Source organism: Dermacentor silvarum, chromosome 8 (assembly GCF_013339745.2).
Source record: "Dermacentor silvarum isolate Dsil-2018 chromosome 8, BIME_Dsil_1.4, whole genome shotgun sequence".
Classification (NCBI taxonomy): domain Eukaryota; kingdom Metazoa; phylum Arthropoda; class Arachnida; order Ixodida; family Ixodidae; genus Dermacentor; species Dermacentor silvarum.
Window position 1 is genome coordinate 93,686,176 of NC_051161.1, and position 26,742 is coordinate 93,712,917.

A 26,742-nucleotide genomic window follows, 5' to 3' on the forward strand; every position below is an offset into this window, starting at 1 on the left:
TTTTTAAGCGTGTCGCTAAAGTGAGACAAAAATATCCCCCAAATTTTCGCCATATTTTGCTGCAATGTCGCTAAAATTGTCGCTAAAACGTTTAGGTAAATTTTACGTACTGTAGGTGTTTTGGAACACTATAATATACGCTAGCATGGTGCAAAGCATTCATTAAACTCACCCGCAACAGGAGGGTCCACGTTAATCAGGAATAAACAGTCAATTTGCAAGTATTGTGTAGAGGGCTTTTACATTATTTAGTATTATACTTGCAAAACAACGAACGATGACTATTGAAATTGGGAGTTTACCCTAAGATTGTGAGGTTCCAAAGACAGCGTGATTCAAAAGAACGCAATCAACCTGATTTTCCTGACATGCAAAGGCACATGGCCCACATTATTCCCGAAACTTTTCTAGATCTCGGCTCGCCTGAAAGGGTATCAATATTCTTCAAGACGTACAAGGTTACATGTTACCACGGCGATAACAATTAGGCGACCTTTATGTATATCTAATACTACGCTTATGCCCCTTGGTCTACCTGAAAGGTCTTCACAATATCGATTTGTCCAAAACCCACGCGATAAGGAAGCCGTGAGTTGAGGCTCGCGAGAACGATCCCAGCCGCAACCATGTATGCGTTTTTCTACAGTCAGTCTACCTCATTTTCCTGCAGCGTTCTAAATCTCGCAGTAAAATTTCTGAATGTCCACCAACCGAACGCATTTGGTAAAAGTGCTGAACCTGAAGCGGTAAGAACCATTCAAATCGGTTTCGTAAAGCATAAAAAGCACGCATTTTTTTAGCATACAGTGAATCCTGTGAAGGCAGTCATTACTTCTTCACGGTCACAGAACCTACGCGCCATACAGGCATTTTCGGCCACTCACATGTAGCTTTTAAATAATAAAATTTGTTCTAAAAGGCTACTTCTGCAGCAACATTCCTAACTTCGAAGTCGCTAAATTGTCCCCTATTGTTCTGTCACGTCGCTAAAGTCGCCGGTCGCTAAACTGAAAAATATGTCGCTAAGTAGACCTCCACTACGGCGTGCCTCATAATCAGAACTGGTTTTGGCACGTAAACCCTCAGGAAGAAGAAGTAGACCACAAAATGGATAAATCTAGCGACAAAATCGCTAAAATGGCCGCACTGCTCTTTTCGCGATCTGGTCAAAAGGTGTTGAATTTCACAGCATTTTTTATAGTTCTATGGGGGCCTCCATATTTTCATAGCTGCAGTAATATTTTGCGATCGCATGTTAATGCACTTGCGCAACTTATTTTCGTTCCTCTACATGGCATATGCTATATTATTTTTCTTGTTAAAAGCCACATTGTAGCTATCATTTGCTGTATCACCTTCAGCGTCATGCTTTCAAAAATTACCTTTAGTGTAAAATAACTAAGGTGCGAGGTACCGATCCCCAGAAAAGAAAGGCAGGCTTACCTCCTCGGGAGCTTCATACTGTCGCATGCAGACCGAAATCTGAAAGAAACATGACCCGTACTATTATCGCTACGTTGAGATACGTTAGCTATTCAGCACGGTGATGAAACGCCCTGTCATACCATAGGGGAAGCCTGAAAGTAGACCCTGTTCTGCAGACCATTTGTCCCGCACCCTACATCATGGAAACGCTATCTCTGCTCCCGTTGAAAGCTATCACTCGAAGTTGTCTGCCAGCTAACGGATTGCTGAGGAAATATGCGTAGCGTCAGTCATTGTCTTTAAACGATACATGTGTAATCTTGTTTATTTCTGCCTCTGTAAATTTCCTTCTTTCATACATATATTCATCTCACGATATCTCGCGTACTTGTATATGTCTCTTATTATGTCTTCGCCGTAAATAATTGCAGAAAAAAAACGGTTTAATTTTGCAACTTGTCTGGTCTTTCCTTACCCCACAAGGCGCTTTTAAACACAGGAGTTGCACGTGCCACCTAATATATGCCCGTCTGTACTGCTCTCCATTAAAGTTCGCAAAAATGAAAAAGTGGACTGACAACACTCTAAACTCAGCCCTAGGTCAAATTAACAGCCCCGGATAGTCAGTACGTCCTACTTGGAGGGCTACGAAGATGAGAACAGATACATGCAACATATGTGCGCTGTGTGTTGTCCCACAGTGCTTCGGCCTAATCGTCGTGGCAGTGCTACGTAATTTCCAGCAGATATATAAACCTCGCTATGGGTTCCAGGTTGCAGGGTCGTCAATTTTTTTTAATTGAGCGGATAGTAAGGAGACATTAGCGCACCAAGAGGGTGCCCGCTACTCCTTGGCTCTTGAACAGGTGCTGCATACAACGTACACTTACGTTATCACATAAATGTCAAGTCAAAATTACACCGCGAAACATTACAAAGAAACTCTCAAAGCAATATAGCTAACAACAATATCACCTAACACAGTAACATTAGAAGGAAACACTCAAGTAGGAATGCGAACCACAACAATATCTCTTATACACAGTGACAGTACAAACAGGGAACGCTCTTATAGAGACGCTTTTTTTTCATTAACTTCTTTTCCACGGTGTAATAATGCCGAACAATGCTGCTGTCTTCAAGAAATTAAGTGCTCTTAAAGGGTAGTGTTGTTAGATGTATGACAATGAGGGAGGCAACACTTGCCTGGCGGTTCGTGTCCACGACGCTGTCGGTAAGCGCCTGAACTCGCTTCACCAGATTCGCGTACCTCCTGTCGCGGATGCCTCGTGGAGCATCCTGGAAGTACTTCTGCATGCACTCGATTCGCGACGCCCGCAGCTCCAGCACCTGACGCTCGTCCTGCGAGTGTAATTATGGCGATTGGAAATATAAGCCCGTTCAACTTTCCTCCATGGTAGGTGTTAAGTAGGAGTATATGCATGTACTTCGACGACACTCAAGGATGGTTTACGCCAAATATCACTCTCGATCAGTCGCGTGACAGAGGCTGGTCCCCGTGCGAAACATTAACATGCGTTTATGTTTCACACAAACATATGACATACGCTTTACTTGCTGGAATGCCCATAAAGTTGTCATGAGTGCTGATTTTATGAAAAAAACTAAAGTTATGAATTAAATATTTATTTATTACTTATTTATTCCATAATTCATTACAGAGAGAGAGGGAGAGAGAATTATTAAAGTTATTCGTACGTGTAATCTGCACGACAAGTATTTTCGTGAACTCAGTCTCGTGTGGTTATCAAATCCTCACAGAAACTGATAAATACTATCTCCCCAACTCCTCCCAGCCGATGACTGGAGCAGCCGTCGCTGATGCTTTATCACGTTAACTGGGTACAGCTCTTTCTACGTCACCTTAACAATATCATTCTTCATGGCACGGTGTTGCAGACTTTCTTATAAGGCGTGCATTTCCGTAGCATTGTTTGAACTCCCATGACTACGAAAGTGTTCTGTGCTTCGGTACTGTTCTACAGCTCCTGACTTCCTTTTCTCTTCGTCGGAGCTCCTCGGCAGCCACACCTCTTCTTGTGACTTATTTTCCCTTTCGCTTACGAACTTTTTTGTCCATGCTTTATCTATCCTCAAAAGAAAGGCCTGTCAATGAAAGTCAGCGCGGAAGATGACAAGGCCGGCGAGTTTACATGTTATATTTATTTTTATGTTCAGATGTAATCTATTCAATATAATGCAAGGCTGCATATTTGCATGACATTTTTGCATTGCTTGCATTATTTTGGTCGTTCCAATGTTGCACCTTACACGTTTTTTTTTTTCCGGGCCCTCTATTTCTTTGATTTATGTATGTCAAGTTCTTTCAATTACTTCTGTTTACGCCCACTTACGTCGACGTTGTCTAAATTCGCGTCGACTTTGGTTGACAACCAATTGTTTTTTTTTTTACTCAAAGGCCAGGTGGGCCGTTTCCTGAGGTAGCTCGTGCAGTCTATGAGGAAATGGCGTTATGTTTTCCGTATATTGACGCTAATTACGTCCGCACCTTTAACTCTACTTACTCTGCAGCTAATTCTTCCTCTTTGTTTTGTTGAGAGCTACATTTTCATACCTTCTGCGACTCGCTAAAACTCTCTGCGGGCGCAAAAGGTTCACTTTTTTATGAAGTAGACAGATCCCCCCTACGTCAAACCCGTGTGAAGTCTCCAAAGGAGCCCTTGTCTAGAAACATCTGCGTCTGATGCCTTCGCTCTCTGGCGAAGAAGTGACCACAGTAACCGAGCACTGCTTTTGCTTTTTTTTTTTCAAATGGCCTTTTTCTTTCAAGTGTCCTTGATGTTCCACGTGTCGGAGCCTAACGAAAGAAGCGTCGTTGCAGAAAAATTGCGACGTAATGCCTCAACTACGGGGGCATTTACACGCAACCCTCATTTTTCTTCTTTTGTGGCTTTAGTACTTCATTCAAACGTCGAGTGCCGGCATTATTTTTAGCTTATAGCGGCACGCAAAGCTGTAATCGCTGTTGTGCGAGTCGCGCTGACGGCAGAGCGTTTGCGTGTGGGTCACGCTAGGCATTCTACTGCTACATAAAAGTATCTAACGCTGCTTATGCGGGTAGCGAGATTCACAGTTGAGGTTTAAGAAGCGGCACTTTCTCAGCAACTCACGTCAGCGAAGTGCGAATTCTCGTCCCCTTTTCGCTATTTCGGTACCCTAACACCTTATAGTAGAAAAAGGGTGGTCCAGCGGTTGGCCACACTAGCTTTCCTCCTTTTCCTCGAGTTTCTCTCTTTCTGTATCTCTGTCTCCATGACAATCTCGAATTACTTTCGCTTCTTCTGTTTGTCAGTAGTTAGAAAATAAGCACTCACCTTCCCAAAGGTATCGTACCCTTTCTTCAGACAAGCTGTTATCTGCAAAATAAATAAAGTAACGTACAAGTCAACGTAAGTGATTTCGTACGAGTAATTGAAAGTAAGTTGAGCAACAGTATGCGTCGAATGCTGGAATCACACATCTTCTTGCCATGGTTGTTTGTCTCTTTTTCGTAGTTTTCATTTTTTTTCTAGATTACATTCAGAACATACGTTTACTTCCAGCATCTGTTCCACTCCTCTACTTTTCATAATTGTAAACCATAGACATTTGTATTCTCCAACACCATAACAACTCCCCAATTCCTTGTTCGGTGTTACCAATCAGTCCGAATGAATGCTAGCATCTGGGTTGTCTTATGCTGGTGGCTCGCGCATGCTTTACGTCGGTGAGTAGAACATTTAAAGACAAAAAAGGCAAGAAGAAGACTGCGTTTGAGCAAGCAATTACCGAAACTCCATAATTTTCAATGGCTCTCCCAATTCCCCACCAAACTTGTAGCTTTGGACATACATGCAATGCATCTTTACTCGTTCGTCATTTACGGTTACGCGTTTATGTTTACCTATGCATTTTTCCAGCTATGTTATAGCCTCGCTGCATGCACCTTACCAGGAGTAACCAACCAGCCTTACCAGGAATCACACTTCTGCGCTGCAGAGCCATGCAGTTGTGCACTTACGGTAGAATATAGCTCGGTATCTGAAACCAGGTTGACCACGCTATGCAGGAAGGTTCCAAAGCGGCGGCTTGTCAACTTGCCTAAGCTTCTAGACTCTGAGAACAAAAGGAGTACTAGAACCTCCGTTAGCTCAAGCGACTGTTTATTTGATATTCAGCTCCATTTCTGACAGTGCTCGTATCTACTTTTGACCTTCACAGTTGACGAATAAAGTCTTCCATCACATTCTTTGTGAACACGCCATGTCAGCACTACCTTGTGAGTACGACTTTTGTAGAACTCTCGGAAGCGTTGTAACAAATTCACGAAGCCAGTGAACTCATATATCAAATTTGTCCATTTCAGATGCTCTAACAGACGCAGTTTACAGAACTACAATACCAATTTTTTGGTGGATAGATACATATAACTTCGTGCCTCAGTTTTATAACTAATACCGTTTGGTAATTTTTGTCAGCATGTATGAGGCCCTAAAGCAAAAAAAAGAAAACTATTCATTGCATTTGCTATAATTTTACATTTTCTCTCATGTGCAGCTAATTTTATTCCAATCAACCCAGCAATGTCTCATGAAAGATTTTCGACATACAACGTCTACTAGAATAGAAAAATCGGAGTTTGTCTGAAGCCAAAGCTTCCTAATTTTCCTACACTCATATCAGCACTATGACATCTCAAAATCCCGGTATAAAAATAATTATGCGTTCACGCTTTGCGGTATTCAAAGTTCATTTCAGCGTTTGGAAAGCGGTGTGTTTTATCAAAGAAGCCTCGGTCTTTCCAGCCTCGCGTTCGGCCGAAAGTATGAGCAAGCGGCTGCGTCCCGATGGAGCCCTCACATTGCGCAGCTTCTGCACGTCCTCGCTGTCGTCCATCCTCGTGAACCGACACAGGTGTTCCTCCAACTGTTCCTCTGGCACCGATGGAAAGAAGAGGCCGATGCACAGGTGCCGCCTCTCCTCGAACTCGGCATCTCTCTACACGTGCGAAGGTAAAGACGAAAGAGTGTTAAGGCGTGAGAGAATGAGGTGTGATAACGCTGCAACCGCACTTGCTTCATCATCTCATTTAAATAGCAAAGTAAATTGCCGCACCTTATAGTGTAATGTCCCACTCTGTAAGAACAGATCACAGTTGAAAAAAAGTAGTCCAGCTTTGAACTACATTGGCGGTTCCATTCCCAACCGCGGCGATGTTCAGATGTTGGCGGAACGTCACGGAATGTTAGACGGAGCGCGCACGTAGATTAAAGTGTGTGTTAAAATGTCTCATCTATACAACCGAACGCAATACGCGAACATCTACAGCGGCACTTCGCTATTTACTTATTTGTGAATCTTGGGACTGATGTATTTACTTCATTTATTATTGGAAATGTCGGCATGTAACTTGTTCCCTGAATAAAAGGATCACGTCACGGTAAACTATTCCTCGCAGTGACGCCAAGTACGTTAGCACCCGCCAAGCAGTCTTTCGCCCAAATTGAAAAAAAAATTACACAAAAGAAGCAAATATAGCAATTTCCACTAAAATATTGCACCTATATTGGTATGTATTGGCCGCAGATGAAAACACTCAACTGGTACACATGGAGCCGTCAAGTACGTAACCGCACACAAGTTATTGCGCGGAACATCGTGGTCTGTGAGTGCTTTATAACTTGTTTAATGCGTCGTCAAGCGACCCACTTCGCAGTCGTCGTTTGTCCTACAGAGTTTGTCCGCTCTCTCTTTCGTAAGCAACGTGTTGCTATTCGACGTGGCCCGCCGAAGCGGGCGTGCTAAGGTTGACCGCTATCCGTCCGTACCAATCATGCGTCTGTGCTGGGCATGCTTACAACGGACGTCATGCATCGTTGACGATAGCACGTGCTCTGTGCATGTTCTATCGACAACACGTGCACAGAGCGCGTATATGGCGCGTACCAGATCGCGTTTCAAGTGTATCAACACTCCCGCGTCATCAAATAAAGCACTGCGAATTTATCTGCCAGCGCAAGCACCCGTAAGGTTTGTCATAGACCGCGGCATGGCTTGGAAATAGGCAATAGTGTCACATGAGAAAACTCTCTCTGGCATGGATAATCATTTGCAATTGTTTCTGCCTCAATGTTTTACTGAAAAGGCTCAAACCGAGGTGCGACAGCAACGTATACCTGCCCATCGTAAAAAGCATGGTTTGCGGAAACGAATTATTCGCTTTAAACGGAAGTATAGTAGCGCGTGAAGCGGCCAGTCTTCAAGCAACTGCGTCTCAGACCCACCTGAAGCGCGGCGCTTTCTGATATGTTCCGACACTTCATAATGGCTTCCTTTGAGTCACTGGACATTTCTGCATAAAGAAAAAAATGGCACCCCTAAAGTCAAAGCAGTTAGCCTGTCCCATTTCCTCTTGCTAAATGGCGTCACCTAACACGAACTTTAGCTCGTATTTAACGCGCACAAGGCGTGTCGTACAAAAGAAAGCAAACCTAAAAAAATCAAAATTATGGAATTTTACGTGAAAAAAACACGATCTGATTATGAGGTACGCCGTAGTGGGGGACACCGGAATAATTTCGACCACCTGGGGTCCTTTAACGTGCACCTAAATTTTTCGCATTTCGCCCCCATCGAAATGCGGCCACCGTGGCCGGGATTTGATCCCGCGACCATGTGCTTAGCAGACCAACACCATAGCCACTAAGCAAACATGGCCGGTAACCTAAAGCAAAACTAAAGGATGTGAAGGCAAGTCGAGCAGATATAGAAGGTTATTCTTGGGAATAAATAATGAAGAGCTTGAACGAAGTTCGCGTGGTCAGCTGTCATGAGTCATCATCCAATCATCATTCATGCGTTATCTGAGTGCTCTTTGTGCATCACTAAATGTGATTCCTGCATCTTGCAAGTACTAAACTCGAGCAGGGGAACAAGTTGACGAAATCGCAAAACTGGCTCTAATAGACAAAACAGTCCGGCACTGTGTAAAAACTACATGAACCAACAGCAACTGGCGCCAACATAGAAGCTACGTCAGCTAGATTGCTGCAAGTAATGAGTTCATTGCGACGAAAAAATAGCATCAAAGAGGGGCTGTGAACAAATAAAAGAGCCTATGTCACTGTCAGGCGCGGATCCAGGGGGGATGTCCGGATGTCCTGACCCCCCCCTCAGATTTTTGCATCGCCCCTCGCTGACAGGGCAATGGGCTTGTCGCTAAAAAATACGGCCACCAGCATTCTTCCAAGGTATTTTTCGCAATTTCCAATGGTAGTAGTCATGTAGAAGTAATTAAGCTAGCTCGCTCACAAGCATAGCTGTTTTCCGTAGGGGTGTTGTGTCGCTAAGTTACCTTAGTTAATTTTTCTTATGCATCTTGGACCTCCTGGCGCCAGCAGTGTTTTACTCGTCCCGTCCGCGGCGTCGCGCGAACGAGAGGACGTCCCTTTTGTGAAGTACGCCGATGTCCGCGCGAGCACCTTCGCGCCTGATTAACTAGTTCCCCCTTAGGAGTTTATATATTTAAGTTTTATGTTGTCTCCTGTCAGAGTGCCCCAGTGCCATCGGTTGCCTCTTACCGTTACCTGAAAAAGCCAGGGGTGTAGCGTAGCGCGTTCACGCCGGATAAAAAGCTAACCAATTGGAGAGGCGTCGGTAGCAGCAGCGTGAATACAGACAACGCGAACACAGACAGCGAACACAGACAGCCAGAGCGGGACCATGCAAAAGCGGAGAATGCGTCGAAAGACCAGAGTCCGAGGAAGAACGTCGTCTGCAGTCGCGCACGGCGGAGAAACTTCAGGAGGAACGTCTTGCCGCGCCTCCGCTCGGGAGCAACATGCAACACATCGGCCCGCGCTTTCCTTTGAGCACACTACAAAATCATCCAAGCAGAGGCGCGCAGGGCCGCACCAAGCTGAGACCACGCCGTCTTTCTTTGCGTTTTATGTTGTCTCCTGTCAGAGTGTCCCAGTGTGCAGTGTAATGTTGATCAACTTAAACAGTAAATAGATCAACCTAATATGTGCCCCTGTCCTCCGTAGTTCGCCTATCTGCCCTTCAATGCAGCGTAGCGATTGCCCGGAATTTTGCGCTACAATGTCACAGAAGAAGATATCGACATTTTTTTCTCCTCTGTCCAAGCGTTTGTTTGAAGACACTGGAGCCAGCAAAGGTAAATCTGCGTCCCCCCCCCCCCCCCCCCCAAAAAAAAAAAAAAAAAAAACCGTATAAATACGCTCTTTGTTTTCCGGGTTTTCTTTTGCTTAATTCTTTTTGTACCTCACCCATAGAGCATCTTTAGCCCCGCTATCGATGGTTTGAAACGCCGCTTTCGAGACCTACCGCGCCGCTCCTAGATACACTGCGCTATCGGACGTGAATTAGAACGAGAACTATTGAACCTTTTCGCGGAGAAGTTTGTTCTAGAGAAACGAGCAGTTTGTTCTAGAGAAACGAGACGGCGCTTTAGGCGTACGTCGCATCAGCGACCGCGCACGAATACGAAACCATTACCGCTTCTACCTTGTTTCTGTGCGATGAGCTGTCGGAAATGTAACTGAGTTTTCGCTAACGCACTGTGCTCCATCAGGCTGGATTGAATCATGTGGAATGAAGACGTATGTAGTAGTTGACTGCAAAAACAGTTACTGGCATATTAAGGAATGTAATGAATATGTGTGGCCAATCTCGCGGACCGCGGCTGGGACTGTCCGTACCGTGTTTCGGGCACTTCGAGATGTACGGCTTTCGAGGATACAGAAACTTCAGCCACGGTACGTCGTCAAGAGTGAGTACCACTCGTTAAACAATGATAAAGGGAGTTATAAATAGCTCCGCTTCCTGTCATAGTAGGGTTCGCGCAGAATACCTACACACATCCACCTCAACTGCGCCGGAATCTTACGCCCACTCTTTCGCGAACGTGTCAAGAATAAGTGAATCGGCGCACACTTGAATGTATGCGCACTGTGCGTTGAATATATGCGTCGAGTTGAAGGGCAACTGTGGCGCTGTGGATCAGGAGCCTAATTTCAGCGTCCTGGAAAAGTCCTGGAAATGGCGGCAGCACGCTTGCAGCACGTTTGCGCGCCTTCTATGCGTCGCCGCGTGGGTTCAGTGCTTCATTCCACATCGCTATCGGTCCAACTAGGCTAAGAATGCGTTAACAATACATTCTTAGAAATTTCAGAGCATCCCCCATAATTTTTTATGACATACATCGCGTTAATAAATCTTATATGCCGGATAAGTGCATTCAAACTGCTTTTTGTTTATGTATTACATAAAATATTGAGTGCAGTAGTTCCTTCAGAAAAAAAATCAAGCTTAACCTACAAAAAACAGCGATTTTCCCCATGGTAGAGAAAAAGTAAAGGTAAGCCCACGCCAATGTATATATAAAAAAAATCAAAGACAAGTTCCCGTTGTACATTTTGAATTTTACTTGTCTTCTGTCGTAGTAATGGGGAGGCCTCTGTGTCGTGTACTAAACAGCTTCACTGGTCATCTACCTTTAAAGAGTGGAATGGCTCAATTTTTAGCGCACTTCAATGCGGATAACGTTTTTTGGAAAACGTAAGCATATTTTCAACTAGTCGCCTCTGCCTTTTGCCTATAGCCTGTATGCTTTGTTTGCAAACATAATGTCGTCTACACAACGTATCCTATTCCCTAATAAAAAAGAAAAATAAAGAAAGGAAAATGAAAAGGAAAAAGGCATCTTGTAAATGATACGTTCTACTTTCCACAAAAAGATATTGTTTGTTCACATACCACAAGGCATATAGTTTTAAAAAGCAAGGCGTGGGTACACTCGTATCAACTGCATTCTTTCTGTTTATTTACGTAGCTGTCGCTCAGGTGAAAATGTCTTTATTTCCATTGAACACTGCTGCAGTGAATACTTTCCGAGGCCCATCCAGTGCCTCCCAATCATCTCGCGGACAAAGCACAGCGGTGCGCCCATCTGCTGCGAATGGAGAGCTACCCCCACAGCTATGCATACGGGACCTCGGTTACATTGTCGATGGCACACTCAGCGATGTCGGACGACGAGAAGATACAATTCCTAAGGGACCCATTTGTACCGTCGACGGGTATGCAGCTGCTGACCCAAACTGTTAAAAAAGGCGATAAAGGTCATCAGAAGAGGCTTACCTTCCAGAGAAGCTGGTTAGAGAGGCACCGTTGGCTCGTCTACAGCAAGCACTTAAATGGCGGATTGTGCAAGTTCTGCATCTTGTTCCCTCCAAAGACAGAGCGCTCGTCCTACAGCTCTAACGTATTTGTAAGGACACCTATGACAAACCTGTCCAAGGCATGTGGAAAAGAAGGATCCCTTCACTCCCATGAGTGGAGTGTGGGTCATAGGGATGCAATGCTACAGGCAGGCACCTTCACCGCAGCAGTGGAGAATCCTATGAAAACGGTTCCTGCTGTACTGTCTAAGCAAAGCCAGGAGTTGTACGAGAAAAACTTGCGCATTCTTAAGAGCATTATTGAAGTTGTTCTACTCTGTGCCAAACAGTCCATCAGTCTCCGAGGTCATCGAGATGACTCCGCAAGTGATTCAACAAACAGAGGAAATTTCTTGGCAATTTTGAACCTGCTTGCAAGTCATGATCCTCTATTGAAACAGCATCTGCAAGACGCACCACGCAACGCGACAATGACCTCTAAAACTACTCAAAATGAAGTCATTAGGATCACTAAGGACTTAATTCAAGAAAAAATTGCATTGCAGATTCGAGGCGGTCAACGGGTGTTTTCTATCATGGCGGATGAGGTCACAGAACCTTATTCAAATCGCGAGTTTCTTGCTGTGTGTTTACGATTTGTTGATTCCGCACAGGAAATTCAGGAGGTTCTTTTTGATGTTGCCGAACTTCAGCGAACGACTGGAGAGTCAATTGCCAACGCAATATTGAACTCGTTGTCCAAACAGCAGCTGGATGTCAAGTCGGTTAGAGGGCAGTCATACGATGGCGCTTCGTCAATGTCATCAGCGCGGGTCGGTACTCAGGGGCGCATCCGAGAATTATCTCCTTTGGCCCTTTACGTACACTGCCACTCTCATCGTCTCAACTTGTCGGTGGCTGCTGCTTGCAAGCTCCCTAGCATCAGAGCTGTTCTTGACACTGTAAACGAGGTGTTTGTCTTTTTTGACGCCTCACCGAAACGAACAGCTTTCTTGGAGTTCGTTATTTCACAGTCAGGTAGCGAAATAACAAGCAGGAGGCTGAAGGGCCTCTGCAAGACCAGATGGATTGAACGGCATACTGCACTGGAAAATTTCCAGTTGCTATACGTGTCAATTATGGACTGCCTTGGCGCAGTGGCAACGCCAGAAGCATACGGCATTGACAAAAGTGTTTGACAGTTCGACGCAAGCTCCGTCACAAAAGCTTCAGGTTGTCTAGCAGGTTACGAGCGTCCGACATGATTGTGCCCTTCATAATACTCAGGAACGTTTTGGAATTTGTCCGCCCCATAGCTGCGAAGCTTCAAAAACGAGACGGGGACATTGTTGAAGCCTACAACATGATAGACAAGACCATCGACCGTATGAAACACGTGCGCGAGCAAATCGAGTCCGAGTACGACGACTGGTTTCAGACTGCGGAAGAGCTTGCTTTGTCTGTGGACACAGTTATCACGAAGCCTCGGCTTCTAGGGTTTCAGCGCAACCGGGCGAATGCTCCAGCGGCAGACGCGCGCGAGTACTACCGCCTTAATGTTGCTGTCCCTTTTCTAGACCATGTTATTCAAAAAATGGACAGTCGTTTCCCAAAGAGCGATCGAGTTGGTCTTGCCCTGCTCCAGCTTTTACCGCCTGCTGTTACCTCAGTTGACCTGGAAAAACTGAGAAATGATTTGTTGTTCTGGGAAATAGACCTCCCGGCTCCATGTTCTCTCAAGATGGAGCTGAGAGAGTGGCGCAACTTTTGGTCCCGAGAGGGCGGCGCAGTGGAACGCAACATATCTAACTTGATTAAGTCCACTGACGAAGACGTGTTTCCCAACATAAAGTCATTGTTACGAATTGGAGGAACCTTACCATGCACAAGCGTCGAGGCAGAGAGGAGTTTTTCTGCTTTGCGCAGGACGATGACATACACAAGATCAACGATGACCGATGAGCGGCTGGCAGGACTCCTTTTGATTAGTGTGCATCGAGCGATGAACATTAATAGAGAGGAAGTGTCAGAAAGGTTCGTTTTGAAAAACCGGCGCAAAATGTTCCTTAACGGTTTGCTTTACGATGAAAACTGAAAGGTTGCCCGGGTTTACAGCAAAGCTGTTTCTGAAGCGTTCCGTGGATTTTTTAACTCCTTAAGCAAGAACTCAGCTCCCTCTCTTTGTCGTCGTTCCAACTGCTTGCGTGTCTAGTTTCCTGCTGCTCTCTCGGGGTGGCGGCACCGCCGTGCGTTTTGTTCTCCGTAAGCAAGAAATGTGTGTGTGCTCGATTGTCTACCGCCGATCAAGACCACGGATCAAGAATGAATGTGTGTGTGCGCGCGCGTTTGTGTGTGCCTTTCGTCGCGATTACCGCGGCCACTCAAGACAAAAAAATGTGTTCGTACCTTTGATAAAAATTATGTGTCACCTCTGTGTCGTGTGCTAAACAGCTTCTGGTCATCCACCTTCACAGAGTGGAATGGCTCATGATTTTCTTGCTTCACGCGAGTTCTAGCCAGTTTTACACAAAAAACTTCATACCATGTTGTTACGCAATTTGTATGTGACATGTAAATTGTATCGTGCGTTTCAACAAAAATGAAGAAATACCCAGCCGCTACCTCAAATGTATAACGAGCCTTTGTAAAATAAGTATAGAGGAAGCGAGGTCCACTCATCACATCTCGCTGTTGCCCTGCGTGGATTGTCAGGGAACTCGGGGATTGTCATGGAGCAAACAGTGCACAAATGCAGCAGTAATTTTTTTGTTATACGTTGGTTTATTCCCGTGCTTATTTCATTCTCGGTGTAAACGGTAATAAAATAATAAACTGTTAAGCTATGCCCTATTTATTTTTAAGAGTTGAGCGTTGTGTCAGACTTATTAAAAGGAGTGAGTAACTCTCCCCGCGCTCTTTTCACAACTCATCTGTTCTTCGGGTGGAGTATGCAGCTTTCAGTTTCACAGTTCTCAAGGTGGTTCCGCGACCGACCTGCTTAACGAAGTTCTCTCGCTGAAGTGTTTATAAGTAATAACAACTAACAACTAAACTAAGAACTACGCATAGGCAACTTTATTACCTAAAACGCGCAATGTGATCAATTACACATTGACAATATCCAGTACAAGCACAGTAACGTTCGTGCGCTACAAGTTTTGCATTATACGAGCTCGTAACTTCGGGCTGTTTTATTGTCGTACATTAAGCATAGGAGGCTCAAACCCGGCGGATCTGCTTGTCTGAGTGGGCGTTCTCGCATAGCAGGCGAAGCCGCGGCTGCGCAGTGGGGGAGCGTGAGGTCAGCGGCCAACGCCAGCGCGCGAATGGCGTCGCGAGGTAAATTAAATTTAAACGGGAGCAGATGCGCGCCTTGTGTAAAAGGATGACGTCGTGTGGGAAACAAAACATGAAGAAAAAGACGCTGGCTCGCGCTCTCGGCTAACAAGCCACATCGTTCTTCTTGTAGGTGGCGTCGTGAGTCTTCATACGCGGTGAATCGCATATCGTAAACAACCAGCGTAGTGGTTGGCGCGTTGGAGCGGAAGCGTTAGCCCTCCAAAGCTAACGAAGGTGTCTCAGCCGAACACAAAGAACCTTGTTAGGAACTCAAGGTGTCCCAACAGAACTCCAATGACGAACCCGTGCTTACGCACCTATAACGAATCTGCAAGAGATCATCCCAAATTTTATTATCAGAAACAATACAGACCTAAATATATTATCACATGGCTGTGTTGGGCAACGTCCTTTTCCTATAAGTTCGGTGAAACCGATACATGGCTTCGTTACAGGTGTTGCACTAGCCGTATAAGAGGCGCGCTAATCTTGAGCAGAAACGGTGAATTTTAGTAAATAAGATAAGCTACCATCATCATCATCATCATCATCATCATCATCATCACCGACAGAAGCTGACCCCCCCCTCAGCAAAAACCTGGATCCGCCCCTGGTCACTGTTATCGAGCATGCTGACAAATTCGGTAAGCGAAGCGAGAGGCAAAATGTGTCCAGTCTATATAAGGAAGATAACCCCGAGACTTCAAGCCTCACCTACAAATCACTGCTGGATCAAACTATCTTCATCGAACGCGGCCATTGGGAGCTCTTTTGTAATCTTGAGACGGCACCCAACGTATTTCCTGAAATTAAATAGAAATGAAACCTGGTTTATTTTTGACGATTAACCAAAGGCTCTCCTCCCAAAAAATTGACTCGCCATTCCGGATCTGCGAAAGTGGATGTCCAGCAAAGCTGTTGCAAAACCACGACACCTGCTGATTGCTGCATGCAAGGCTTTGGAGTAATGGTAGTGATAGTAGCTTTGTGGTCGCTGTGGTTCCTCGGGAGCCCTAACTCTGCGTGGCCTACCCATAGAAGTGTTGCAGCGGGAGTGTCTACGGGAGCCTCGATCGGGGCGCTTCAGTCAGCGTGGGACTTATGGGAAGTACATAGATTTGCCTAAACTTTTTCTTTCTGCCTTCAAATGGCTTCGTGACTTCAAAAACTCGCCATTTTCAACAAAGTACTGTGTAATAAATAAACAAACATTATTTTAAAATGTTCGACGGCATGATTCGAACGCAGGACCTCTAGCACAGAAGTCCGATATTGAAACTATTGCGCCACGGCCGCATGCATCCAGAGGCGGCATAGAACGCCCTTACGAATTTTTCGCGGGCTAGTCACCAAATGTGTGGTTGGATTATTGTTTTGTGCTTTTTTTTTAGAGCGAAGGCTGTATACACCTAGGCTTAACACTCCTGCTCCGACCGCAGAAACCCTCCGACGGAAATAAACCAATCGAAAACCTATCCAAAACTCGCGTCTCGTTCACTTGGTATATACCAAATTTGGTATATACCAAGTGAACATGACCGATAGGTCATGACATTGATAACATCACATGTTCGACAGTTACGTCACGATTAACGATAATAAGATCACGTGTGTCGCATACGCGCATGGGATATGCGGGTATGCGACACACGTAATTTTATTATCGTTTATCGGGTATGCGGGTATGAGCCAGGGACAACCCAGGGAGGAAAGAAAGAAAGAAAGAAAGAAAGAAAGGAAGAAAGAAAGAAAGAGAAAAGAAAGGAAGAAAGAAAGGAAGAAAGAAATCACGTGTGGCTCATACCCGCATTAGATAAGTGGGTATGAGCCGCCGAGAGCAGGAGCGGGAGAGATCTTGTCGACATCGCGCCAACGCCTCGGCAGAAGATCGGGCTCGCGATGCGGAGCGCAAGCGGCAATGTCGGGCCGATACGGCGCTTCGTGCGGCCGTGCTGTACAAAGACATAACCAATAATTTAGAAAGAAAGACTTTAATGAACCATCTGGATTAACCCAGTGATAAACACCGGGGCCGCGCACATTTCCGCTTCACTGATTTACCACCTGTACGGAGTGCATGGGCGGTGTAATATTTTTTAATGAAGCGAATGCAGTTCTGTCTGTTGTATCCGCGATTACAAAGAATGTATGCAGTTTTGGCCTCACTTTGCTGAGTGCTTGGAGCCTGCTTCACCTCCGACACGGGTCGGGCCGGTGTTTCACTACCTCCGGGATCGGCCCACACGAACACGGGCACGATAAATGTCGGCCAACTAGAGGCTAACAGCTTCGTTGTAAAAAGCCTTCCTGAATTGTGATCTTCGCAGCTACCTCTCAATATGGGTAAAGCCACATGCAAGCCTGTCTTACCTCGAAAAAACAAAAAAAAAACAATACGATCCTTGCTCAGATGGAGTCCGCACAGAATTTAATTCCTTTATCGGTCTGAAAATGCGTGCGGGGACTTCAGAGTTCTAAAATCAAGGATACTAAAACGACCTAGCCAAGCTCCAATGACTCCGATTCCTTTAGTTCGATTACAGTGGAAAGCAGTTATGAGAGCCCGGCTAGTTGACACTTCATGGTCTCGAGAAAAGCCAATTTATACTCTCGTAAAACACAGAAAGAGCTCAAATTTCACTTTAAGTGCGTGTGCAAATTCCTAGGAACCATACATATTCAAAACGATTGTGATCGAACTTTCTACACAATTGTTCCTTTAGTTCCCTAGTAGCTTGCAAAGTTATTTATTACATGCGATTAATTTCTTTGATGTTGCCGGGCAGGATTCTCCGTTTTATATAATGAAATGTGGGACGTTCTTTTCCTGGACAGAAAGCCTTACTTTGTTACAGGTCCAGGAAAAAGTCTGGGGCGTTGCAGCGTATAATTTCCAGTGGGACGAAGATGGCGGCATCTAAATTATCACTGGTGATTCTCGCAGAAAATTACTAATTCGAACGCTCAAAACCTTTACACTGGAGTTATACGCCTTAGAAGAACTGTTTATGCCACCGAGTTTATATTTGGAAGGAAGAGCGCGTCAGTTGTCATTTGTGTGGGAAGCTTAAAGAGCGCCTAGCATTAGGTAATTGGAGATCCTTAGGAGTACGCAAATTGCGTGATAGAACCGTTGTATACATGTTTTATCGATGTCCCGCGAATATTAAATGTTGCGCAGAGTTTCACTTGAAAGGGAATGGAGTGCTAGTGATGAATGGTGATGTGTGGGAAAAGCTGATTGTCATTTTTTTTTTCCAACAGAAGTAGAGTACATCCGTGTTATGAAAGTTCAAGAGGGAGCCATATAACTGCTTCGTTATATTCATTACTACGATAAATACATTATTACATGTCCTGCACTAAGAATATCTAAGGAGATTTCAAGTGGAATTTGACTTACTTAACTTTATCGATTATTTCAATATATCCCCTTTCGATATAACTATGTTTGACAATATACTTGAACACTTATCCGCTGATATATTGTGCTAAGTGGGGACAGCTGGGCTAGTTGGTTGTGATTAGCATTATGAGACATCGTTCCAGGCACAATTAAACATAGACGAGAAGATAAAGACAACACCGGCGTTCGTGTTGTCTTTTTCTTCTCGTCCGTGTTTAATTGTGCGCTGGAACGATGTTTCGTAATGATATATTGTGGTACATTACTGGTTGAAGACGAGGTCGCGGGTTTCCTTCCCAGTTTCGCCGGCCGCATTTCTATGGGTACCTAATGCAAAAAATGCTCGTGTCCCGTGATTTGGGCACACGAGAAAAAAAAAACTCATGTTGTTAAAATTAATCTGTAACCCTTCACTACGCAGTCCTCGATAGCCCGCTGTGCAGCTTGGGGATGTAACGCATAGCCAAGTAATTTTTTTTATATTGGGGCCGGTTAAAGCGTTCTATAACAAAACTATTTCTGAACCGGTTAATTCTCCTGGAGCCACGCATCTACATTCACAAAACATCTGGCCCCCAAAAGAGGTCGCTTTGATGTACACAGCTTTTGCTGTTAGTGATATATGCTCACGAAAGCAAAGATTCCGCACTTAAAGCTTCCTTTCGACATGGCACATACCGCCAACAGGTGTCCGTGTCACAAAACTGTCCACACTCACGGCTCAGGTGTTTGGCACCGAAACGTCGGTAGCTCCTGAACACGGGCCCGCACTGCTCGTCGTAGGAACCGACCGCCGGGGCGCCGAAAAGCATGACAGCCTGCACGAGGACGCAGAAGATGGCATTCCGCGGCAGCATATTGTCATGCACACGTTCTGATGGTCAACGAGTGTCGAAGGTGCCAAAGACAGCTAGTATCAATGCCTATCTCCGTAAATCTTGGCTTTCACCTCCAAATACGATGTTCTTAGGAGCAAAAAGTATTATTACACCTTTGCTGTCGTTATCGAATTGTATACGATAAAATGAATGAAACAGATGTCAACATATGCGGTGAAACTCGTAATGTGGCGAACTGGCTGCCCGTTGTTCCACTAGCGAGTCTAGGAAGACAGAGAGTGAGAGCATGCCGGTTAAGAGAAAAGAAAGGGTCACGTGTTGTTGTTGGCGTCGGCAGGCAGCGGATTAGAATACAGCGCGCTTTAAGCGCCGCCGTCGGTCGTTCCGTGCCGTTTGCTTTACGCCCGCCTGCTCCTCCCTCGTTCTTTTCGAATGCGAATTGAAAGAGTTTCGGCGACCGCGTCACCGCGGCTGGACAAACTTCCTGCGTGGGCGCTATTCTTTGCGAGGGGCAGAGGAATAACAGCACCCTCCTATTATGCCCGCCCTCGACACGGGCAGAGATGTTCGCGCATCACGGATTTATCACCGAGGGTGGGGCGTGCACGCGTCACTTCGCCAGCGTTCTCACGTAGAACACCTGGAACTGCTAAAACGGCTGCAGGTGCAAAAACAAAAGCTAGTAGCGTAGGCGTGTGCACCGGCTTGTTGTTTACCTTCGGAAAGCGTATCTCGATACCGAAGTGTAGGAGAGCAACTCACCAAGCCTTACGTTCGGAAGTGCTTTTCGTAATTGGACGGACCTACTGATGCTGAGAAGCGTACTACGTCCTATGCCTCGATCTACTAGGCAGTGGCCAGCTTTAAGCTATTTGTTTGCTTATCGTCAGGAAATTGGCTCACTCGACAAGCTTTATGAAATGCTACATATTCTTACACTGGAACGCTCAAGACATAATTTTCACGCAGCCTTCATTTTTAGTGTAGCAGGCAACGTTTTACATCATACCGTGAGGGGAAGCTGTGCAGTGTACAGTACAAAGCGGAAAGAACACTGGGAAACACGTCACTCGCTGCAGTCACAACTGCTTTATTTCAGAAGCAACACTTCACATTTATATACCTACGCACCCTCTCGCGCCAAATATATGCAAAGCAAGATTAAAAGCTTGTTTAAATTTATATAACCTGGCACAGTCGCGCATCAATGATAGGCAACATACCTAACACGGTGTGTTCTAATCCCTGCAACACTATCAGATTTATTCTTAGTATTAACTAATTTGTTCTGGTGCTCTTCCAAATAGGTGACCTCACGGTGGCTCAGTAGACGAGATGGTTGACTGATACAACACTTTTTTTTTTAATGTGGAAAGCTTCTACTATTTCCTTGGGCAGCTGATCTTTATATTAAGAAAGAACAGTAATGTCTCGTAAAAACGGCAAGCACCCACATTGTGAACAATGCCCTTTATTATGGGAATGTGTCCCCCGGTGACCTTTTTTGTTCCAAAAGTACTGCGTTGACACACCGACCCGTTCGGCCGATGTATAGTTTTCCACAAGATAACGGCAAAAAGTATACAACGGACGATCTACACTTGACAAAAGCCAGCGTAGGCTTTAGCGCGCACTTAAATCTATTTACTTTATTTGTTGATGAAACGGCACGATCCCGCCCGGCATATATTTTAGCGAGCTTGTTGAGTGCTGAAAAAAATACTTCTAGACCGTACCTGCTACCCCCGTTGTTTTAGGTTATGCGCAGTGTTGTGCGCATATAATATTGACACAATTTTTTCATGGTGTCATTCTATTTTTTCTATTATGCTCCTTCTGAAAGCCATTGCGCTCATAACGAACCAACCTATAGCCTCATCAGCGCCCCTTTATTTTTTCAAAAATAGAGAAGGCGCTGATTTAGAGGACTCTGGGCTCATCTACACAGCACATATTTTTCCTATCCTGCATTCTCTAGCGTGCTAACTTCTTGGTTGAAACTTGCAATTATTCTTTCCGGGCATGACTTAGCTAAGGTCACACGTAGACATAAAAAAGCTGTGTCACCTTTTAAGATTTTTGAGTGGACGGAATTGTAGCTAAGCAAGGGCTTTTCCGATCGCGGACTATACGACCAGCAAATGTGTTCCGGAGTGGTAACAAACGCTAAATCCCCCAAAAAACTGTATCTCGCCATTGTTTGGCAACTTAACAGCAAAATCCAGTCCTAGGCTGTTGTCCTTTACCCCGTTTAAAACGTCTGCCACTCTTGTGTCCGAAGCACCATGTTCAATTATTGCCAAAAAAATGTTCTACATGGAGTAATGTTATGTGCAGACAGAAGTCGGGCGTACGTGTAAGCTGAAAGATTGATCCGCTACATAGCACAATTTGTCTAAGTAAAATTGACAAGGCAATTGATTAAAACCTTAACGGCCTTGACGATAGGGTGCTCGGCTATGTGGATGGCTTTTGGCAATAGTTGAACATGCTGCTTTGGGATAGAAGAGTGGCAGAGGTTTTAAAAGTGTTCAAGAAGAACCTCCAAGGGCTTGATATCACTGTAGAGTAGCCAAAGAATAGTGAGCTGCAGTTTTTGGATGTGGCTTCAACGACCACACCGGACCACGTTTGCTGGTCGTACGTACAGTCCGCGATGTGAAAAGCGCTTGCTTAGCTACAATTCGGCACACTCAAAAGTCGTAAAAAGTGGCATAGCTTTTTCATGTGTGCGTAGCTATGTCTTGCCCAGAAAAATAATTTACAAGTTCAACCAACTTAGACTAAAGAAAGAACGATAGGAAAACATGTGCTGTGTAGATTAGCCAATAAGTTGGTTCGTTGTGTGCGCAACGGCTTTCAGAAAGAGCACAAAAATAAAATAAAATGACAACAGGAAACAATTCTGTCAATACCATTTGCGCACAAAATAGCGCATAACCTAAAGTAACGTGGGTAGCAGGTATGGTTTAAGTAGGTTTTTTTTTTTTTTTCAGCTCCTACCAAGCTCGGCAAAATATGTGCTGGGCTGGACGGTAAAGTTTCATCAACAAACGCAGTAAATAGATTTAAATTCATGGTAAAGGATACGCTGGCATTTCTCCTGCGTAGATCGTCCATTGTATACTTTTTGCCCCTATCTTGTGGAAAAGTATACATCGGCCAAACAGGTCGATGTGTGAACACCACAATTTTCGAACACAAAAGGTCACTGGAAAGAGACATTCTCACAATAAAAGACACTGTTCACTATGTGGGCGCTTGACTCTTTTACGTGACAACACTGTTCTTCCTTACCATAAGGATCAGCTGACCAGGTAAATAGTATAAACCTTCCACATTAACAAACGAAATGAGTGATGTATCAGTCAACCATCTCTTCTATACTGAGCCGTTGTAAGGTCACCTATTTGGAAAAGCGCTACAATAAATTTTTGATTGTGATAGGGTGGCAATGATTAGAGAACACCGTCTTATATATGTTGCTTATCTTTGATGCCCGAGTGTTCGCTGGTATGTAAATTTAAACGTGCTTTAAACGTGCTGTGGCGCGTGTGGGTGCGCGGGTATATAAATATGAAGTGCTTCTTCTGAAATAATGTAGTTGCGACTGCAGCGAGCGTCGTGTTTCTTGGCGCTCTCTCCGCTTTTCCCCGTTCAGTGCGCTAGTACACCCACATGGTATGATTCTTATTCACCGACTCGGCCAACTTTCCACATTACTGAGCCTTTTACATACAAACACCAAGTACATCATTTTGCCACATTCAAAAGCGAATCTTTCTTGCCGAGTTCGAGACACCTTCTCATACGTATCTAGCCTCTAATGCCAAACGCGTTTAAGGGGATGGTGGCGCCATCTAACAAAGGTGCAGCGATGGAGCGGTTTACCACTTCAAGCTTAATGTTTCATACAGTAAATTACTAGATGAAACTATCGCGCTCGTGTCTACGAGAGCCTGCAAAGCAGGGCGAGACACTCAGCTTGAGAATGATGATTAGTAGATGAATTTGCCTAAACATCGCACTTTTTACTTCAAGCGGCTTTGTGACTTTACAAACTCATTATTTCCATCATATTACGCCGTTACAAATAATTAAACTAAACATTATTAAAATAGCCCGATGGCAGGATTCAAACACAGGACATCTAGCACAAGCCTAGCTACATTAAGAGATGGACGCATGCGTCGACAAGCGGCATAGAACACCCTTTCTCCCAGGCAAGACAGGGCTTTGAGACGGTTGGCGTGTTTCGATGCGCTGTTGCACTAGATGAAACCAGCGCATCAGCAACACCACGAGTGCAACATGACATTATCGACACCACTCAAAATTTAAATAAATTATGTACAACTGATTGGTGCATGTAATTGTGTATAAAAGGTCTAGTCTGTCTGTAATGCACTGCAATTGAAATCGTTTCTTGGTATAACATACTGCTCTTTAAGACTAATATTCATACTTAGAAAACCACACACACACACAAACACACGCACGCACACACACACACACACACACACGCACACACACACACGCGCGCGCGCGCGCGCGGTTTACGAGTCAATTACACAAGAATGCTTCGCTTTATGTAGATGTCAGCTGGAGTTCAGTCTGCTTGTTCCTTATTTCCTTCCGCCCTTTATTTCTTAAGGGCCTTCAATTCATCACCCCCTCCCCGTACATACTAGCGTGTAGGCGACTTTACACACGCCGGCAGAACTTCCTGCGCCTCAATAAAGAGCTTGTTTTCGTTCGCTCTCTCTGTAATTGGCCGGCCGCTTTAGCCGATATGTCCGACATCGCGATTGGCTGTCATCTGGTCTTAGGAAGAGGATTTAGGCTAGCGATTTGGTCTAACTTGTGGGCGTAAATGCTTCGGGAAGCACTGGAGCCCGGGAAGAAGGAGGAGTAAACAACTTTATTCAAAATTTCAGACGGAGTAGATCTGAAAGCCTTGGCCTCTAGGTGGCCTCGGTTGAGGTGACCTGCAGAGCCCAGGTCGTGAGATTTTCTTGGATGGTCTTGTCTTCTGACCTTAAGAGGGCCTCCCAGGCTTCCTCCGGGAAGAAAAATTTTCCGTGGTTGAACGCGGTTAAACAAAATCAGTAGATCGATAGCACGGTTTTGCTTGCTTTGGAAAAGCACACCGACGCTGCTCGGCACGGCAGCCGCAGCGAGTGAATCGACCTTCATTCTGCGTCTCGCTTCAGCGCGAAGCAAGCGTCGAAAGCACAGCGCATGCGAAGCTACCAGCACTCGACGCACTTTGTACACATCGCAAATCGCTTTGAAGATGAGGCCCGCGCGTCCGCGCACGGTGCACAGAAGCCGCCGGCGGTAGTGGCAGGCTAAGTCCCAGTTTGACTTTGCCTGGGCAACAATGTATTGTCTACGGCGAAAATAAAATTCATTGATTGATTGACTGAAGGTCACATTTAGGGAATCATGCGTTTTCTGCGGTTTGAAACTGAAGGCGACTGTTAAAGAACTCAACGTATGCTATCTTGAAAAGCCACCAAGCTTGAACTTGAAAAACCACCAAGCTTGGTCTGGTTAGTTTGCAGACATGGTCAACATAATTAATTACAGTAGCCGGTAATCACAACAAATGGATCCAATTATTATGATATTTGTCTTCCCTTCACGTCTTTTAAGCTAACATCTCAAACTGCCAGGTAAATATATGCCTGTAACTATTGTTGTGTGCTGTTTTTTTTTTCTTTTCTGCATTGACTGATGTTCAGTGCTGGGCAGTATCGATTATACATGTATCTTAGATACTCTTTGGGTATCTTGTATATGGGTCTTCCATGCGAAGCGCCCCAGCCCAAAAAGCGACCATCGTTGATTTTCTGGAAAAAAATTGGGCTAGATAGCAATTGTGTGAATAAGGTTTCACCAAAGTATTTTCGACGAAAATACTTTGGTGAAACATGTATATATTTATGTATATGTAAGTGCCACGCCTTGCTATATAACATGCGGTATATTCGGGTTATATTGCCTAACCATTCTATCCCTAAAGTTTCCCATACCTTGCCTTACATTCTTGAGAAAGTTATTCCTCGAAACTCGGAGAATAGCAGCTCACAAACGTCATGAAACAAAACACCGACAGCGCATACCTTTTACGTTAAATCTTCTCACACCTAAATAATAAATGTTCGAAAGAAAAACGGAAACCTGAAAATGATTTAATATTTTTCCGCGGCTGTGCACAATCTCCGAGATCGGCCCACGCAGGATGCCGTGTTTCTACCAGAAAGCTCCCCTTCGTGCATAGCGTTCGCCACCATATGGTACATCATGCCCTGTAGTCATTCCGCTACCTTTTATAAGCCTTTCATACTCCTCTTATAAAAATTTTGAGCCATGATGATCCCAACCAAACGTCACTAGAAAATAAAATATTCTTACAGGCACAGCCTTCCGTGTTTGCACACTCCTGGCTTGCGGAGCGTCTACAATATTGTAAAGGTGCTGGTAAAAGCGTTTGGCTCACGCAACAAATTTTACGTTACGCGGTTTGGATACCTTGGCGCAGTTCAGTGGCAATCGGTTCGGCAATTACTTTGAACAAGTGGAAGATCTGATGAAGCAACGCTTGGTAACGGGCCAGTTGTATTCCATTACGAGTAGAGCAGAAGCAGAAAAGGAAGACAGGGACGACTAGGACAGACACTATGGCAATTGTTGTTGTTGTTGTTGTTGTTGTTGTTGTTGTTGTTGTTGTTGTTGTTGTTGTTGTTGTTGTTGTTGTTGTTGTTGTTGTTGTTGTTGTTGTTGTTGTTGTTGTTGTTGTTGTTGTTGTTGTTGTTGTTGTTGTTGTTGTTGTTACTTTACATCAGCACTTTCGAAGCGAAGACGACGACATTCGACAATAACCACAATGAATCAATAGAACATTACTTTTTATCACGCAGATGATATTCACACCACAGAAAGTTATTACTGGAAGCTCCACTCTACAAAATTGGATTAGGTTTAAACATACCAGCATTGTTATCATTTGGGGCCCCAGCACTAGGCAGAGACGTGTGTTGCGCAGTATTTAATTTTTTTAATTGAAACAAAACAATTACCCTGCTAATTATTGTATTTGTATTCTACACATCAGATGCATTCATAATACCTAAATTGATTTCTCCAAATTGTTTTGTTAATAGTGCCTCCCCCTGGTTGTAACAGCTCTTCACTTTCACCTTTTCAGTTAGTCTGACTGCTCACTCGCATGCTAACCTAGTTAGGGCGACATCTGCCCTTTTTTTTTTTTTGTCTTTTACTTGGCGTTTCTTGTTTTCTTGTTTTCAAATATGAATTTTCTTAAGCATTCCCACTGCCGCCCGATTCCTGGCCTATCCCCCTTAGTGGGTGCGAGCCATGACAGAGGTACATCACCATCATCATCATCATCATCATCATCATCATCATCATCATCATTATCAACCACAATGGCTATGGGAATGCATCTGGTTGCATCCGCCCTCACATGATGCCATCTATGCACCGTCTGAGACCCGATGTTTCC

The 26,742-nt window shown here is 44.7% G+C and overlaps 2 protein-coding genes across 2 annotated transcripts in view; both read right to left on the bottom strand.

The window, feature by feature from the left end:
• LOC119462291 (uncharacterized) overlaps positions 1-1,564 on the bottom strand; it is a 21,397-nt gene extending 19,833 nt beyond the window's left edge. The window contains exon 1 of the mRNA XM_037723634.2: positions 1,444-1,564. Within this exon, the coding sequence (XP_037579562.1) occupies positions 1,444-1,470 (27 nt within the window). The 5' untranslated portion in view covers positions 1,471-1,564. The remainder of the gene's footprint in view (positions 1-1,443) is intronic.
• Positions 1,565-2,246: 682 nt separating this feature from the next.
• On the bottom strand, positions 2,247-19,229 carry LOC119462293 (uncharacterized). The gene is made up of 6 exons (XM_037723636.2): positions 19,091-19,229; positions 7,731-7,798; positions 6,307-6,444; positions 4,782-4,823; positions 2,632-2,787; positions 2,247-2,294 (listed from the first exon to the last, which is right to left on the bottom strand). Exons 1-6 carry the CDS (start codon positions 19,227-19,229, stop codon positions 2,247-2,249), a joined length of 591 nt encoding a protein of 196 aa, XP_037579564.1.
• Positions 19,230-26,742: the final 7,513 nt, after the last annotated feature.